This window comes from Lactuca sativa, chromosome 3, assembly GCF_002870075.4.
Source record: "Lactuca sativa cultivar Salinas chromosome 3, Lsat_Salinas_v11, whole genome shotgun sequence".
In the NCBI taxonomy this organism is placed as follows: Eukaryota; Viridiplantae; Streptophyta; class Magnoliopsida; order Asterales; family Asteraceae; genus Lactuca; species Lactuca sativa.
The window spans coordinates 93,191,497-93,205,440 of NC_056625.2; the positions used below are offsets into that span (position 1 = coordinate 93,191,497).

General features: G+C 35.4%; 1 protein-coding gene across 1 annotated transcript; it reads right to left on the reverse strand.

Annotated features, from left to right (window-relative positions):
• Positions 1 to 9,490: 9,490 nt before the first annotated feature.
• Positions 9,491 to 12,666, reverse strand: LOC128133037 (uncharacterized). Its single transcript, XM_052770049.1, has 7 exons — positions 12,392 to 12,666; positions 11,144 to 11,277; positions 10,809 to 11,056; positions 10,413 to 10,739; positions 10,264 to 10,347; positions 9,961 to 10,164; positions 9,491 to 9,762 (listed from the first exon to the last, which is right to left on the reverse strand). The coding sequence occupies exons 2-4, from the start codon at positions 11,268 to 11,270 to the stop codon at positions 10,512 to 10,514; spliced, it is 603 nt and encodes a 200-aa protein (XP_052626009.1). The 5' UTR covers positions 11,271 to 11,277; positions 12,392 to 12,666; the 3' UTR covers positions 9,491 to 9,762; positions 9,961 to 10,164; positions 10,264 to 10,347; positions 10,413 to 10,511.
• Positions 12,667 to 13,944: the final 1,278 nt, after the last annotated feature.

The following is a 13,944-nucleotide window of genomic DNA, read 5'->3' on the forward strand; positions in this document are numbered from 1 at the left end:
CTTCTTGGTCGAATGTATGTTGAATGTTTTTTTGGATTGTGAAAACAGTACACCTAGTACCCTACAAGTAGTGTCTCTAGATCTTTAGAGCAATTATCGTTGTTCCTGACTCAAGATCATGTGTTGTATAGTTAACTTCCTGTGTCTTAAGCTGTCTTAAGGTATAGGTAGTGACCTTTCCTCTTGCATAAGAACACAACCAATTCATATTGATTATGATGTCAAAAACTTGTGGCCGATTAGATGTCGTGAAGATCTAAAAGAAAGTATGATTACTCATGAATTAAGGAAAAACGATAGGTACTTTTGTTCCATCTGTCTCTCTTGTCCCAGTCGACAAGAAGGGCATGTGTTTCGCTTCTAAGTTTATTCGTATGGACAGTCCCTCTTGAAGTGTCCCATTATGCCACATAGATGGAATATTCGAGAGATTTCAACATTGGTGGTTGAAGTAATGTGTTGGATCCGAGTCCTGCAGCAATTGGTAGTATGTCCGTTCTTGTCGCATTTAAAGCAGTGTAACGGATGACAACTACCCAGATGATGGAAGTTGTACTTATTGCATTTCGGTAGGTTTCCGGCATACTGCCTAGCTGGTGTAGGGACAATTGGGATACCAGAAGGGATGGTAGTAGGAGATACAGATGTCGTGCCTGCGAAGGTTGCCACAGGTTGTAGTCTTTTGTTCGCCCCCTTGGGGTGATTTGCCTTTAGCTTTAGCCCAAAACTTTCGTTTGTTATTCTTGGGCTTGGGATTCAGGGTTCTGTGGTAGTTTGTTGCTCGTTGAGGTACTTGATTGTTACTTGGATTGGAATTATTGTTAACAATCCCGCTAACATTCCCGTTGTTAGCATTAAGGTGGGTCAGAATAGCTGACACGACAGCCGAGACTGCAGCTTGAAAGGTAGTTGCATCAATCTGATGAGTTGGTGTTTGGTTGATGGGTTGATTGTTTTTCTTCGGCGACATGATTCTGTTACACGGAAAGAAAATGAATTTGTGAGCGAGTATGGTTGAACCTAGACGTAGTTCGATCGTTTATGTAAAGAATAGAAGTATGTTCTCGAAGGTTTGACCTACATCCCTATGACGCAGTCCCAGTACGGAATAGGAGTATGTTCACGAAGGTGTGACCTACATCCCTATGATGCAGTCCTAGTACGGAGTAGAAATAAGTTAATTGAATGGTCTCAAAACGCTTATCGTCCCAACTAGGGTATTATTGGTTGGTGGATAACATGATGGAACCTTTGAAAGAGACTTGGAAATGATTCCGGAGTTAAATTACCATAGTCCAATAACTTGACTAGATGGGGTTTCAGATAGACTCCAATGAAAGCATGATGAAAGCATTTGAACAAAGATTGACAGGGAAGTTAGCCAACTGTCGATATCATTGATGTTTAAGATGTAATAGGTTTGGGGAAATTGACCTTGTTGTAGGTCTTACATCATATTCGGAGTAGGAAAAGTCTTTGACAAAGACTTAACTAAAAGTACTTACAGTACAAGGTAGTCACATACAAAGTACTACACAGAACATAGACAGGAACACGGTTCTTTAAAACAAAGAAGGAAGTAAGGTATCTCCTACTGGCAACTATCACCCCTATGGTGAACCCTTAGTTCGGCTAGTTGGCATTCCATATCAAGCAGGTATCTTTCGTACACTTTCTGGCGTACTTGGAGCTCTATGACTTCGGCTCGGGTTTCAGCTAGTGCTTGCAGCAGGGTCTCATGGTTTCTCTCAGATCTCGCACTTGTGTGATCAAGGCGATTGGTGCGAATGGTATGCATTATTGCATTGGCATTAACCTCCTCGATACGTTGGAGAGCCGTCCTGCCCTGAATTTCGTTTCGGGCAACTCTACGGATCAGGATTGGTAGAACTTTGTCTGCTGAGCTCCCTTCGTTTACGTTGTGGAAGCTTCGGTCTCCATTAAACGACATAGGTTAATCTTGCTCTTCGCTCCATGTTTCCAAGCATTCTACCCAAGGAGGCATCGGGCCATGAAAAGCGGGACAAGGGTTAGGATTTAGAAATGGAGCTACCAGGGGTAGGTTATCTACCTCGGGTTTGAAGTTATCACCATCCGAAAGGTCTTCAGCATGGTGATCATGCAAAGGGATTGGATGATCATTCTCGGGTTCTTCTCCAAACCGTCCAACATTGCCTTCGTTCGGAAGGTACATGTTGTCATGGGAAGGAGTCCAGCCATGTTATCTACCCAAGAATTGGGGGTAAGGAAATAGTTATTAGACGAACTAACTAGATAATTATTAAACGATCTTCATTAGTTACATTACTATTTGTAAAGTGCATACCAGTTATATCTAATCAAAACATGATAGGCCTTCGAATAAGTGACCTTAACTCCAAATTCACAAGGAACAGAGGTAAAGCAAAATTTCACAGATTCTAAGTCTATGATATCCTAGTTACATATAACCTTAGTGCATCCACTTAGCAACTATTGACCTAGTAATGAAGATATTTTTAGTTCTCAAGTAAGTAATTATAGTAACACGAAATACTCCTATAGTATTTTAGACTTATGTTCTGTTCTAGTGTTCTCATAATGGTAGTGTTGGTAAGTTTTTAGACTTGTTGCCACATCACAACCATTCTTGGGCACGCGCTAATCACTCCTCGGACCAGCATAGTTGATCAGGCTATGCCACTCCCAAGACTGAACATACATCCCCGAGCTTACCTGTGATATTCAAAAATCGTAATACTTTTGTTCTCGTCATTATGACACAGATTTTAGTATGAATGCAGGCACATATACTTAGTTAAATATTTTATTATTTAAAAGTGTAAACTCTTGGTCAGAGTATTTTAATCCCATTGTGTTTATAGTTCATATATCGTTTATGGGTTGATACACTCAATTCACTATAAACAATGCTCTGATACCAATCTGTCACACCCCAAACCGAAAACGGCGGAAACGTTCTGCGGCGGAGGACATCATGTTATGTATCACAACAATGTAAAGTAGTAAACAAGCAACAACATCACCCATTGCATTAATAGTATAATTTTAATTACAAGTGTGTTCTTTCATAGTATAAGACAACATAATAACTAATCAAAATAAAAGAGGAGTCTTGATTTCTCCGTCTTCACAAAACCTGGTTGTCGTACCTGTCTATTAGTGACCTGAGAATACAAGTTATTTTGAAAACGAGTATCAATAATAAAGCTGGTGAATTCATAAGTATTAATGTGTCTTTGATTTGTAAATACTGTAAAGTAAAGACTTCTAAACATTTGGAGAAAAATATGAAAATGTTGGTAAGTAATCGTAAACGTTTGAAAACCTAGGAAATCCTATATTTCCTACTAGTATAAAAGTAATCTTCTACCAAGACTCGACTGTTTTGAAAGTAGTCTTCTACCAAGATCCGACTGTTTTGTAAGTAATTGTAAACGTTTGAAAACCATAGAAAATCCCATATTTCCTACTAGTATAAAAAGTAGTCTTCTACCAAAACCCGACTGTTTTGTAAGTAAGCATCACTGTAAATGTGATGATTTTTCCCTGTTTAACTATTATTATAATATTATAGTCTACCTCGTCGTTTATGTGTATGAGTCGCAATATGAAGGTAATGTGGAAAATAGTCTATCTATATCAAATATGTTCTATCTCGTCGTTCATGTGAATGTATCACAAAATAAAGGAAGGAGAATAATATATTAACTAAAGATGTATCCTTTTGCATTAGGATATTCATGACGTGGAAACTCGCCGAACAGTACAACCGTTGACACCCGTCGACGCTCCTTTTCCCTACTGTAGCTAACAGCTTTGGGTGTGGAATGGTAAGTCCCGAAACATTTATAACAAAACCTAAGTAATAGTATCTATTAAATGTATTAATGTAGACGTGTTCATGTAAGCGTATCTTTGTAAACGTATCAATGTAAACGTATCTCTGTAAGCATATCTATGTAAACGTATTCATGTAAGCGTATATATGTAAATGTACCCGTTGAGTGTATCTATGTACACGTATCCATGTAAGAGTATATATGTAAACGCTTTCATGTAACATGTAATCTACTAGTATAAACTCATGAATGAACTGACTCTTGTGTGATTCCTTGTACTTCGAATCGTAAGTAGTATCTCCTAACTATACCTATTATAGTTACTAGTAATGTACGAGTATAACCGGAACTATACCTTTGCTCTCCAAAGGTGCTGAACTGACTAATGGAACCTTTATACCTATATATGTATACATGATATATAAATAATATTTAGACGACATTCGGATGAGCAACCGATACCTTAAGGCCACATCCCAAAGAGGAAAAGGAAATAAAGTGAGCTAATTGCCCTAAGTCCTTTGAACATTACTTATATAACTATACATATATGGGCATGCATTTGACAATATAAAAGTATAAAAGAAGTTTTGTAATACCTTTGAAAAGTTTAATAACGAAGAAATGATAACTTGATATCAGTTTATACAATGATTGAAAGTATTTTGTTTGATAAGACAATTTAAGTATAAGGAAAACCTTTGTTTGAAAACACCTTTGTAACAGAGTTTGAAAGGAACTTACAGTGTGTAAGACAGTTTGATAAAGAGTTTTAAACATGTAAAAATGTTTAAGAAAGTCATTTGAAGAAATCTGTTCGGTAAAACATTTAACGTATAGTAATTCCATTTGCATGCTAGTTATTAATCACATGTGATTGAGATAATAAATAAACCTCATTCAACTTGTATTCCTCCCCCCCCCCCCCCCCCCACCATAAAACATTTATAAACATTTAAAAACATTTAAAAGGTTAATTAAGGGGTATGAACTTACTTGATTGATTGGGAGAAAGCGAGATGATAATCGAGCAGAACTTCGACTTGGAAAAGTTGATTTTCTCGGGAATCTCGGGAACCTCGGGAATCTCGGGAACACAAAACCTTCCATCGGGACTTTAAGGTGAAAACCGGGGCATTGGGAGGGCTTCGGGGGTTAAAACGTAGAGTTTCGGCGCGAGAAAGAAGGGAACTGAGCAATGAAACCCGTAGCCCTTGAAATCTATTTATAGGACCATATTTTGGTTTCCATGTCGTGGCAAAGGGTGTGCCACGTCGTGGTCAGTCATCTTATCCTGTTCCATTGATTGGCTGCCCTCAGTCACTGGCTGGGTCACGGCCAACTGTGCCGTGTCGTGGCAGACATGAGAACCTCGGATTTTGAGCCTTAAACTTGTAAAATCCGTAACTTCCACGCACGAGCTCCTTTTTCAACGTTCTTTATATGCACACGTAGGCGAGAATATACTCTACAACTCTCGTTTAGACTTCATAGGCAAATTTTGAATTTATTTTTAATTATTTATTTTTAACGGGCCATGACACGAAAAGTCCGTTAGAAATCCATAACTTCTTTATCCGATGTCCGTTTTCGTCAAAATTTTTATCGTTGCGCTAATATTTTTGAGACCTTCAATTCTCCTTTAGGTTGTTTCGGCCAAAAGTCTCTCGATCTCTATTTCGAGTTTTTAGCAGTCTACTGCTATATCCGGATCTTGAAAATCATAACTTCCTCAAACGAAGTCAGATTTGGACGTTCTTTTTACGTACGTTTAAGGTTTGATAACATCTACAACTTCCATTTAGATACCTAAGGCTAAAAATTATTGTATTTAAACTTCGCGTTTTACGTCTATCAGTGTTGCCGGTTTTGCCGAGAATCTTCGGTTGATCATAACTTCTTCGTTATAACTCGGATTTTAGGGTTCTTTATATGTACGAAAACCTTGATACGATTCCTACTATTTATTTAACTCAAATATGATTTTAGGAAAGTTCATTTTTGACCTAAATTTTACTGGTGTTACATTTTATTGTCTCGAAATATTGGGTTGTCACAATATAGTACGTATTTTTTGGTGGTTTTGGTCCATACTCCATACCCAACTTATAATGACGAATTTGCACTTAAACAATTTTTTTTCTATTTTTTTTATTTTCTCTTATTATTCTTTGAAGACATTTAAATTTAAAAAAAAAACAAAAAAATCCACCCACAATCCCCCTTTCTGTTTTTGTATCTCTCTCAACAACAAAATCCTCCCCGTTGACGGGTCATCACGTCTGACACAACCGGTAAAAAATTTATGCAGTTTAGTCGTCGCTGCTACTTTATCTCCTACAACCATAAATCAACACCACCACATGAAATTCCTAGCACATCTATTTCTCCTCGTATCCTCTATCTACATACTAGGGGATCTAACAATGATATGAATACACACATATGAATTTAGTTATCAAAATTAGATTGTTGTTTTTTCATCATTGCCCACCATTATCGGACCTCCATCATCACCCATCGACAGTCTGTCGCCAATTCTCTCTCCATATCTCTTACACATCTACTCATATCTGCTCAGTTCCATCAACTCACCTTCATTGTCACTACTTTTAGTTTAATGCCACCCTATCATCTTCTTCGGAAAACCTGAAAGAGTGATGTTTGTATATCTATAAATCTAATTTTTATTGATAACACTTGGAGCTTTTAAACGATGGTGGAGGCAGAGCAAAAGTTCAATCAAACATAGTAGAGCACCGAAAATTACCTTTAGAATGTGAATGAGACGGAGCCCTCTATAAAGGAAGAAAAGAACGATCAGACGTAAATCCTAATTTTCAAAAAAAGAGTTCAGGCAGACTTGGAAGAAGTTCCAGTGGTGGATGATGTTGACGATGACTTTAAAGAGGGGAATTTTGCAGAAGCTCCACCATTGCATCCATTAAAAGCCAAGTTTCGATCTGTGGTCATAAGATATAGGATAACGAGAACTAGAGGAGCACAATGGAGGGGATCATCACTAATACAAAAACACCCTTTAATAACACATATTGCGTTTCATTAAAGCCATAGATGACACGCAAATGTCTGTCAAGGAAGGCGCTGTCATAAAGGAAGACGACACACATTTGCGTGATGTAACCTTACGACGCACATTTATGACGCACTCTTATGAAACACAACATGTGTCAAGGAAAGCCCTGTCATAAAGAAGACGACACGCATTTGTGTATCGTAACCTTACGACACACATTTACGACTTGCAATGCGTATCATTGATGCCCCTATAAAAAAGAAAGACGACATATATTTTTACGTGTCATAATTTTAAATTTTATAAAAATTATATATTTTGATAGATTTAGTAATTTTCAAATTAAATAACACACTAAAAGTCTCATAATACAAAATAAAATACAATAAATAAGAAAGATAATTCATTGCAATAATATGTCAAATTCAAATAGTCATTCGAATAGTCAGTAATGTAATACAGTCTTAATATTGCATAATATTTATTATAGAAAAACAAAATATATATATGTACAACATTAAAAGGAACCCATGAGTATTTTTCTCCTTTGGCAATCTCCATGGCAACCTTAAGCCTTGCCACCTCACCATTTGAAGATGCATCAACCAATATCGACCACTTGGATGTTATTTTGCATGACATAGATTACAAAAATTGGATAAGTTAAGAATATGAAACAATATTGATGAAAAGACATAAATGCCCCTATGTTGTATTCTGTCAAAATGATTATGTGTGAGATGATGTTCTCAATATCTTAAAAGTAAAAGTGTTTTTCAATGTCTTCTTCTAGGGAGGACATGGAAACTATGAACTGGAAGCTCAAGTAACTCACCAACAGTGGCGGAGCCAGGATCAAAGTAAAGGGGTATCCCAACTTTTTTTAGGGTAACCTAATTTTTTTCCCGGGGTACTTGGGTTTCCCGGGTTCGGTTTCGGTTTTAAACCCAAATCTTAATCAAATCCTTAGCTAACCTAAAGTCTTGTTATATAAACATGAAGTTGAAGTATATTTTGATACTTCAATCGATGTGGGACCCAAAGTAGATATTAAATAAAGCATGAGCATAACAAGTTTATATAATAGAAAAAAATAGCTGAGTTTACATGTGATTAGCGAAGTGTGATAGAATAGCTGGAAAAATAAAACAAAAATAAACAAGGAATATGTAAGAAGCAAGAATAGAACTCAAGACCTTTGCTTGAATAAGTCAAAGCCTTAACCAGCAGACCAACTGTTTGTTTGTGTTTATAAGTGGAGGGATGCGTATATATACACTATACCGATTTTTTTTTGAGGGATACCTAAACAAAAATTACACCGCCGAAAAAAATTTGAGGGGTATCTCGGGGTAGGATCCACCCCTGCTCACCAATTACCTCTAAATCTTGACCTTCGATTAAAGCTTTTTGCCTATAAATTTTGTCAGTTATAAGTCATATAGAATCAAAGGAAGTGTAGATATACATACACACACACACACACACACACACACATATATATATATATATATATATATATATATATATATATATATATATATATATATATATATATATATATATATATATATATATATATATATATATATATCCACATTGAAACATACAGTTAGAATAGAAGAGTACCTCTTATTGTCAAGAGTTGATTGATAACAGCTTCCAACAGCTCAACTTCAAAATTCTTGAAGCCGACAACAATGTGTCGTCCATTTGAGGCCGAGTTGACATGTGTAAAAGGACCACTATGACCATTGTTTCATAAAAGTTCAAACTAGGGCTGACAATTCTCGACACGACACACGACACGACCTGCGACACGACATGAAATAAATGGGTTTGGGTTGAGTTTTTCAACCCGCCAACCCAATAACCCGTCAACCCGCCAACCTGTTTATTATACGGGTCATATATGGGTTTCTCAAAAAATAAACGGGTTGACCTGCCAACCCGTTTATATTCTTAATAAAAAAATTATTTTATTTTTAAATGTATTTATGTATCAAGTATGAATATTTAATTAGTATTATATAATATATACCATTGATTCATAGACTATTTGACTGTTTTGACATTTTGACTCATGGTGAATGGTCTAAGGTCGTAAGTCGTAACCTATAAGGCTAAGTCTGTAACATGTTTCTATGAATGTTTATAATTTTCATTTGGATGTTTAAGACTTTAATGTCTAAAATTCGGACTCACGAACCCAAATCTGACCCACAAACCAGCCAACTCACTACAAGAAAGTACACCATTACCGGCGACAAGCGTCGTCGCTAAAAGTGCGGTTTGTCGCCGCTAATACTATTTGCGGCGACGTGTCGTCGCTAAAACGTCGACGCTGATATTTTGTCGCTATTAATTAATCTGTCGCCGCTAATGCGTAGCTGTCGTCGCTAAAGACTTGTCGCCGCTAATAAGCTCACGTCGCCGCTAAAGGCGTGTCGCCGGTAATAACCTATTGTCGCCACTAAAGGCGTCGCCGGTATTGGTGTTTTTCTTTTATATATATATATATATATATATATATATATATATATATATATATATATATATATATATATATTTCACATTAAAATTAAAAAAAAAAAAAAAAATTGGTATGATATTAATTAATCTAATCCTATATCATTCCAATCCAAAATATTAATACAATATCCGTTTAAAATTACTCGTCTGATTTAACATATAACAAAATATTGAAAATACTAGTCTAAAATACTTGCACAAATAAAACATAAAAAAATCCTACAACTATCACTCGTCATCATCACTCTCCTCGTTTCCTCCGGTTTCATTTCGTTGTGGCAATGAACGAAACCAATCTTCAAGTGCAGCACTACATTCCGGATCTTTTAACATTGTTTGAAGCATTTCCAACTACAAATAAAACAACATAGTCTTATAAGTTAAAATAACATTATAACATTCTATACACAAAATATACATTCCACATATTGCGTATAAAACATTATAACATTGTACTATAACTAACAATTACCAAATTTTAAAACTATTACTAAACTAACAATTACCAAAACATTTTAAACAATTACCAAAATTAAATAGTCATGTCACCTGTGATTGTGGTGGTGGCTGTGTCAGTGGTTGTTCCTGATCGTACATCGACACAACCGTAGAAGGTTTACGCCCGATGCCTCTGATATGGCCACGTCGAACACCTAATATTTTTTCAAAACAATTTTTTGTATCCTTTGGTGTTAGACCGCTGGCTTCAGAAGATGCTTGAGTTTGTTGACTGATCTCAAAGAGTAAAGCATTCTGTATTTTCAAAAAAGAAATAAATATAATAAAAATTAGATTACTAACTACCCTTTGACGATATAATCACTTATATGATAATAAAAATTAACCACTTACGTATTGTTGCTCGACTGCAGGACTACTAAACACCCCTTGGCGATCAGTATTGGCCTTACGAAATGCTTCGATTCGAGCGATGTCCTATTTAACATTAAAAATTAGATTAATTATAATTTAAATAAACAGTTAAATATATCATAGCTTACTTCTTTGAAACATGCATTGCTATACGAGCATGATCCCCCTCGGTTTACAACTTGTTGTTGTGCATGGACTCCTTTGTTTGACGCCGAACGCTTTAGAAATCAGGAGTTTTGAAAATGCTCGACTGCTTGTGCCCAATTTTCACGTGACATACCATCGGGGGGGTTGGCTAATGCCCTTGGGATATCTGTAAGCCCCCCGACATTCTCAAAATAAGTATGCGCTTTATTTTTTCGGCCTCTATAAATTCTTTGCAAGGTCGCATCAATGCTCTGCAACAACTGAGCACGCTCGGGATCCAAGTTAACCTTGTCTAAATCAAACTTATTCTGCAAATACAAAAAAGTTAGTTAGTTAAATACCAATTAGAACTAAACTTAAAATATTGTCCAAGTTACCTTTAAATGAACCACTGTGGCATTCCTTAAAGCGGGGGAAACATTATCCCAACCAGATACGTTCAAAGGGATGTTCATCCATATATACTTCCCAATCTCACGGGTAAACCAATTACCATGGTTCCCGACAGGGGAATATGTCAGCTCCCTATCGAAATCCAAATCTACAGGCTTTCCCTTGTTTGCCCTTATTATCTTTGATAGTTGAATGTTTTTTGCTAGGCCTCTTCTTTTTTTAGGGAGCTCAGCTGAAAAATATAATTAAAAATATTAGTCACGATAGCTTATAATAAATGGATAAAAACATCTAGCAAATATATCATAATAAGACTTACCATCCTGTTCGTGTTGACCACGACCAAAGCCTACGGGAGGTGGTGGATCCCCGGCTCCATCACCTCCATGTCCTAAACCCATAACATCTGCCATCAGGTACAAGAGTATCGCCCAACTAAACCCCATATACAGCCTGCAAAATTACAATATGAATAGAATTATAGCAACATATTTTTTTTTCATTTTTTTCAACACATCACATACATAAATACATTTTTTTTTCATTTATTCCACATACTAATTACATATATTTTCTATTAAGTTAGTTTTATAATTAATTTAATATTTTCTTTTTTGTTATTAGTTTAATTTATTAAACTAACTTTATTTTCATTTTAATTTATTAAACTAACTTTAATTTATTTTAATTTTAACATTAACTTTATTTTAAGTCACTAAATGTATGTTGCTATTAAGTTAGTTTTATAATTAATATAATTTGATTTTATAAATGTAACTTAATTTGATTCTAAACGTAAATTAATTAGATTTTATAATTAATTTAATATTTTCTTTTTTTTATTAGTTTAATTTATTAAACTAACTTTATTTTAATTTTAATTTATTAAACTAACTTTATTTTATTTTAATTTTAACATTAACTTGATTTACAACTAATTTATTATTTTTTAATGTTTTTTTAAATTAATTTAAATTTATTCTATAATTAAATTAAAATTACTAGAAGTATATTGCTATTAATAACCTAATTAAAGCTAAAGTTGTAATGACCAACATTAAGTCACTAAAAGTATGTTGCTATTAAGTTGGCCAAACATTAAGTCACTAACAAAATTAAGCACTTTCAAACCATATACAATACATTACTAGAAGTAAGTTGCTATTAATAGCCTAATTAAGCTAAATGTATACATCCAATTTCATACAATTAAGCCAAATGAATATATTCAATTCCATACAATTTGCATATTCCAATTTAATCCAATTTGCATATTCCAATTTCATACAAATATATACATCTAAGTTTCATGTTAAGGCAATGTGGTATAACTTCAATGTAATCTAAACATAAATTTCAACAAAATACATACAATCCAACAAAATTCCCACAAATGTGAACAAAACACACATAATAATTCAACAATCCAACAAAATACATACAATCCAACAAAATGCATAACCAATTCATATATCAAAATACAAACATAATCACTCAACAAACTTGAAAAATACTCACTATTTATCATCTAAAACAGAAAAATCATAAAGAAGATGAGAAATTTGACCTTGGTTGGGGGCAATTTCGGAATTTTGGCTAAATGTCGACCTTGATTGGGGTTGTGGCGGTATTGTGGCTGCCTTGAGGGAAGGAGAAGCTAGCTAGCACCGGTCCAAGAAGCAATGCGTCCACCAAGTTGAAAATTTGCGAGATATTGAAGAAAAAACGAGAGAAAAATTGTTATGTGTATAAGCTGTGAATGGCAGAAAGGTAAACTGTGAAGGGTATATGCGTTTAGCATTAGCGGCGACAGCTATTAGCGGCGACGAAGGGTAATAGCGGCGACATTAGGGCATTAGCGGCGACACACGGAGGGCTTAACAACCGTTAGATTGAAAACAAATCGGACGGCTAGGGTGAAAATGACGCGGATCGCTAAATGAAAGCATTAGCGGCGACGCCTTTAGCGGCGACAGCCAGAAATAGCGGCGACACGTAACGCGTCTTTTACGTGTCGCCGCTATTGCTGGCTGTCGCCGCTAATGCTTTCTTTTCTTGTAGTGACTTGTGAACCCGTATAAATAAATGGGTTGGCGGGTCATATATGGGTTTATGTTTCAAACCCGCCAACACGTGACCCGCCAACCTGTGACCTGTATATTTAAATGGGTCATGTTTGGGTTGGCATATTTTGACCCGCCAACCCGCCAACCCGCGACACGCCAACCCAAACACGACACGATTGCCAGGCCTAGTTCAAACGGGGTCACCTATTAGAAGCTTTATTTTTATCTACATCTATGAACCTACCAAAAACACCAAAACCCACCAACAATTACAACAAAATAGCACCAAGGAACGAAAATTGTCTAATTTACCATATTGTGAATGTATAACGCGTGCCTTCGATTCTATAACCATACATTTATTTGTTGCAACCTGATCCTCCTCCATTTTTCATCTCAATGTGAAGTTATGCAAACTCACACCACCATTTCTAGTGTCATTGCCATTCCTAGCAGCACCACCAAAAACAAGAAAAAGTATTTTTTATTGACTTTTTTTTGTAAATAAGAAATTCAGTAATCAGTAAGTAAATGAGGCAAATAATAGAGTTATCCATCCATGTGTCCATAATCCTTCGGTTGCATCTGTATATGATCTAAGAATCGGAAGCTTTGATTTTACCTGAAATAGTAAAAAAAAAGTGAAAATCCATCCATTGACTCAATTGTAGAAAAACAAAAACATATTCCAGTTCTTTAATACTAACAATAGCAAGAAATAAGTAATTTTAGAGAAGGGAGTACGAGTGTTATCTTGTGTGTGACTGTAATTCTTTTAGACCTGATACCAAGCACACGAAAGACTAATTCGGCACCAAAATCTGACAGATAAGAAATAACCATCACATAATGAATCTGAAATTTTTTAAGCAATTTTTTCAATATACAAACACATCTTGAATCATGGGAACTAAGAAATAACCATCACATAATGATCAAAAAGAAAAAACAGAATAGAACATTTGTTCACATAAGAAAACTGTTGATCAAACCTACCTTGAACCTTCGACAGCCTAAAATCTGACAGTTGTAGCACATAATCATTTTATATTTA

What these genes read in the sequence shown, in the direction of transcription:
- LOC128133037 (XM_052770049.1), bottom strand. Translation starts at nt 11,270, where the DNA reads ATGGGGTTTAGTTGGGCGATACTCTTGTACCTGATGGCAGATGTTATG. An exon ending in TGGTCAACACGAACAGGATG is followed by an intron (nt 11,057 to 11,143) that starts GTAAGTCTTATT and finishes TATATTTTTCAG; the next exon opens with CTGAGCTCCCTAAAAAAAGA. An exon ending in CCACAGTGGTTCATTTAAAG is followed by an intron (nt 10,740 to 10,808) that starts GTAACTTGGACA and finishes TTGTATTTGCAG; the next exon opens with AATAAGTTTGATTTAGACAA.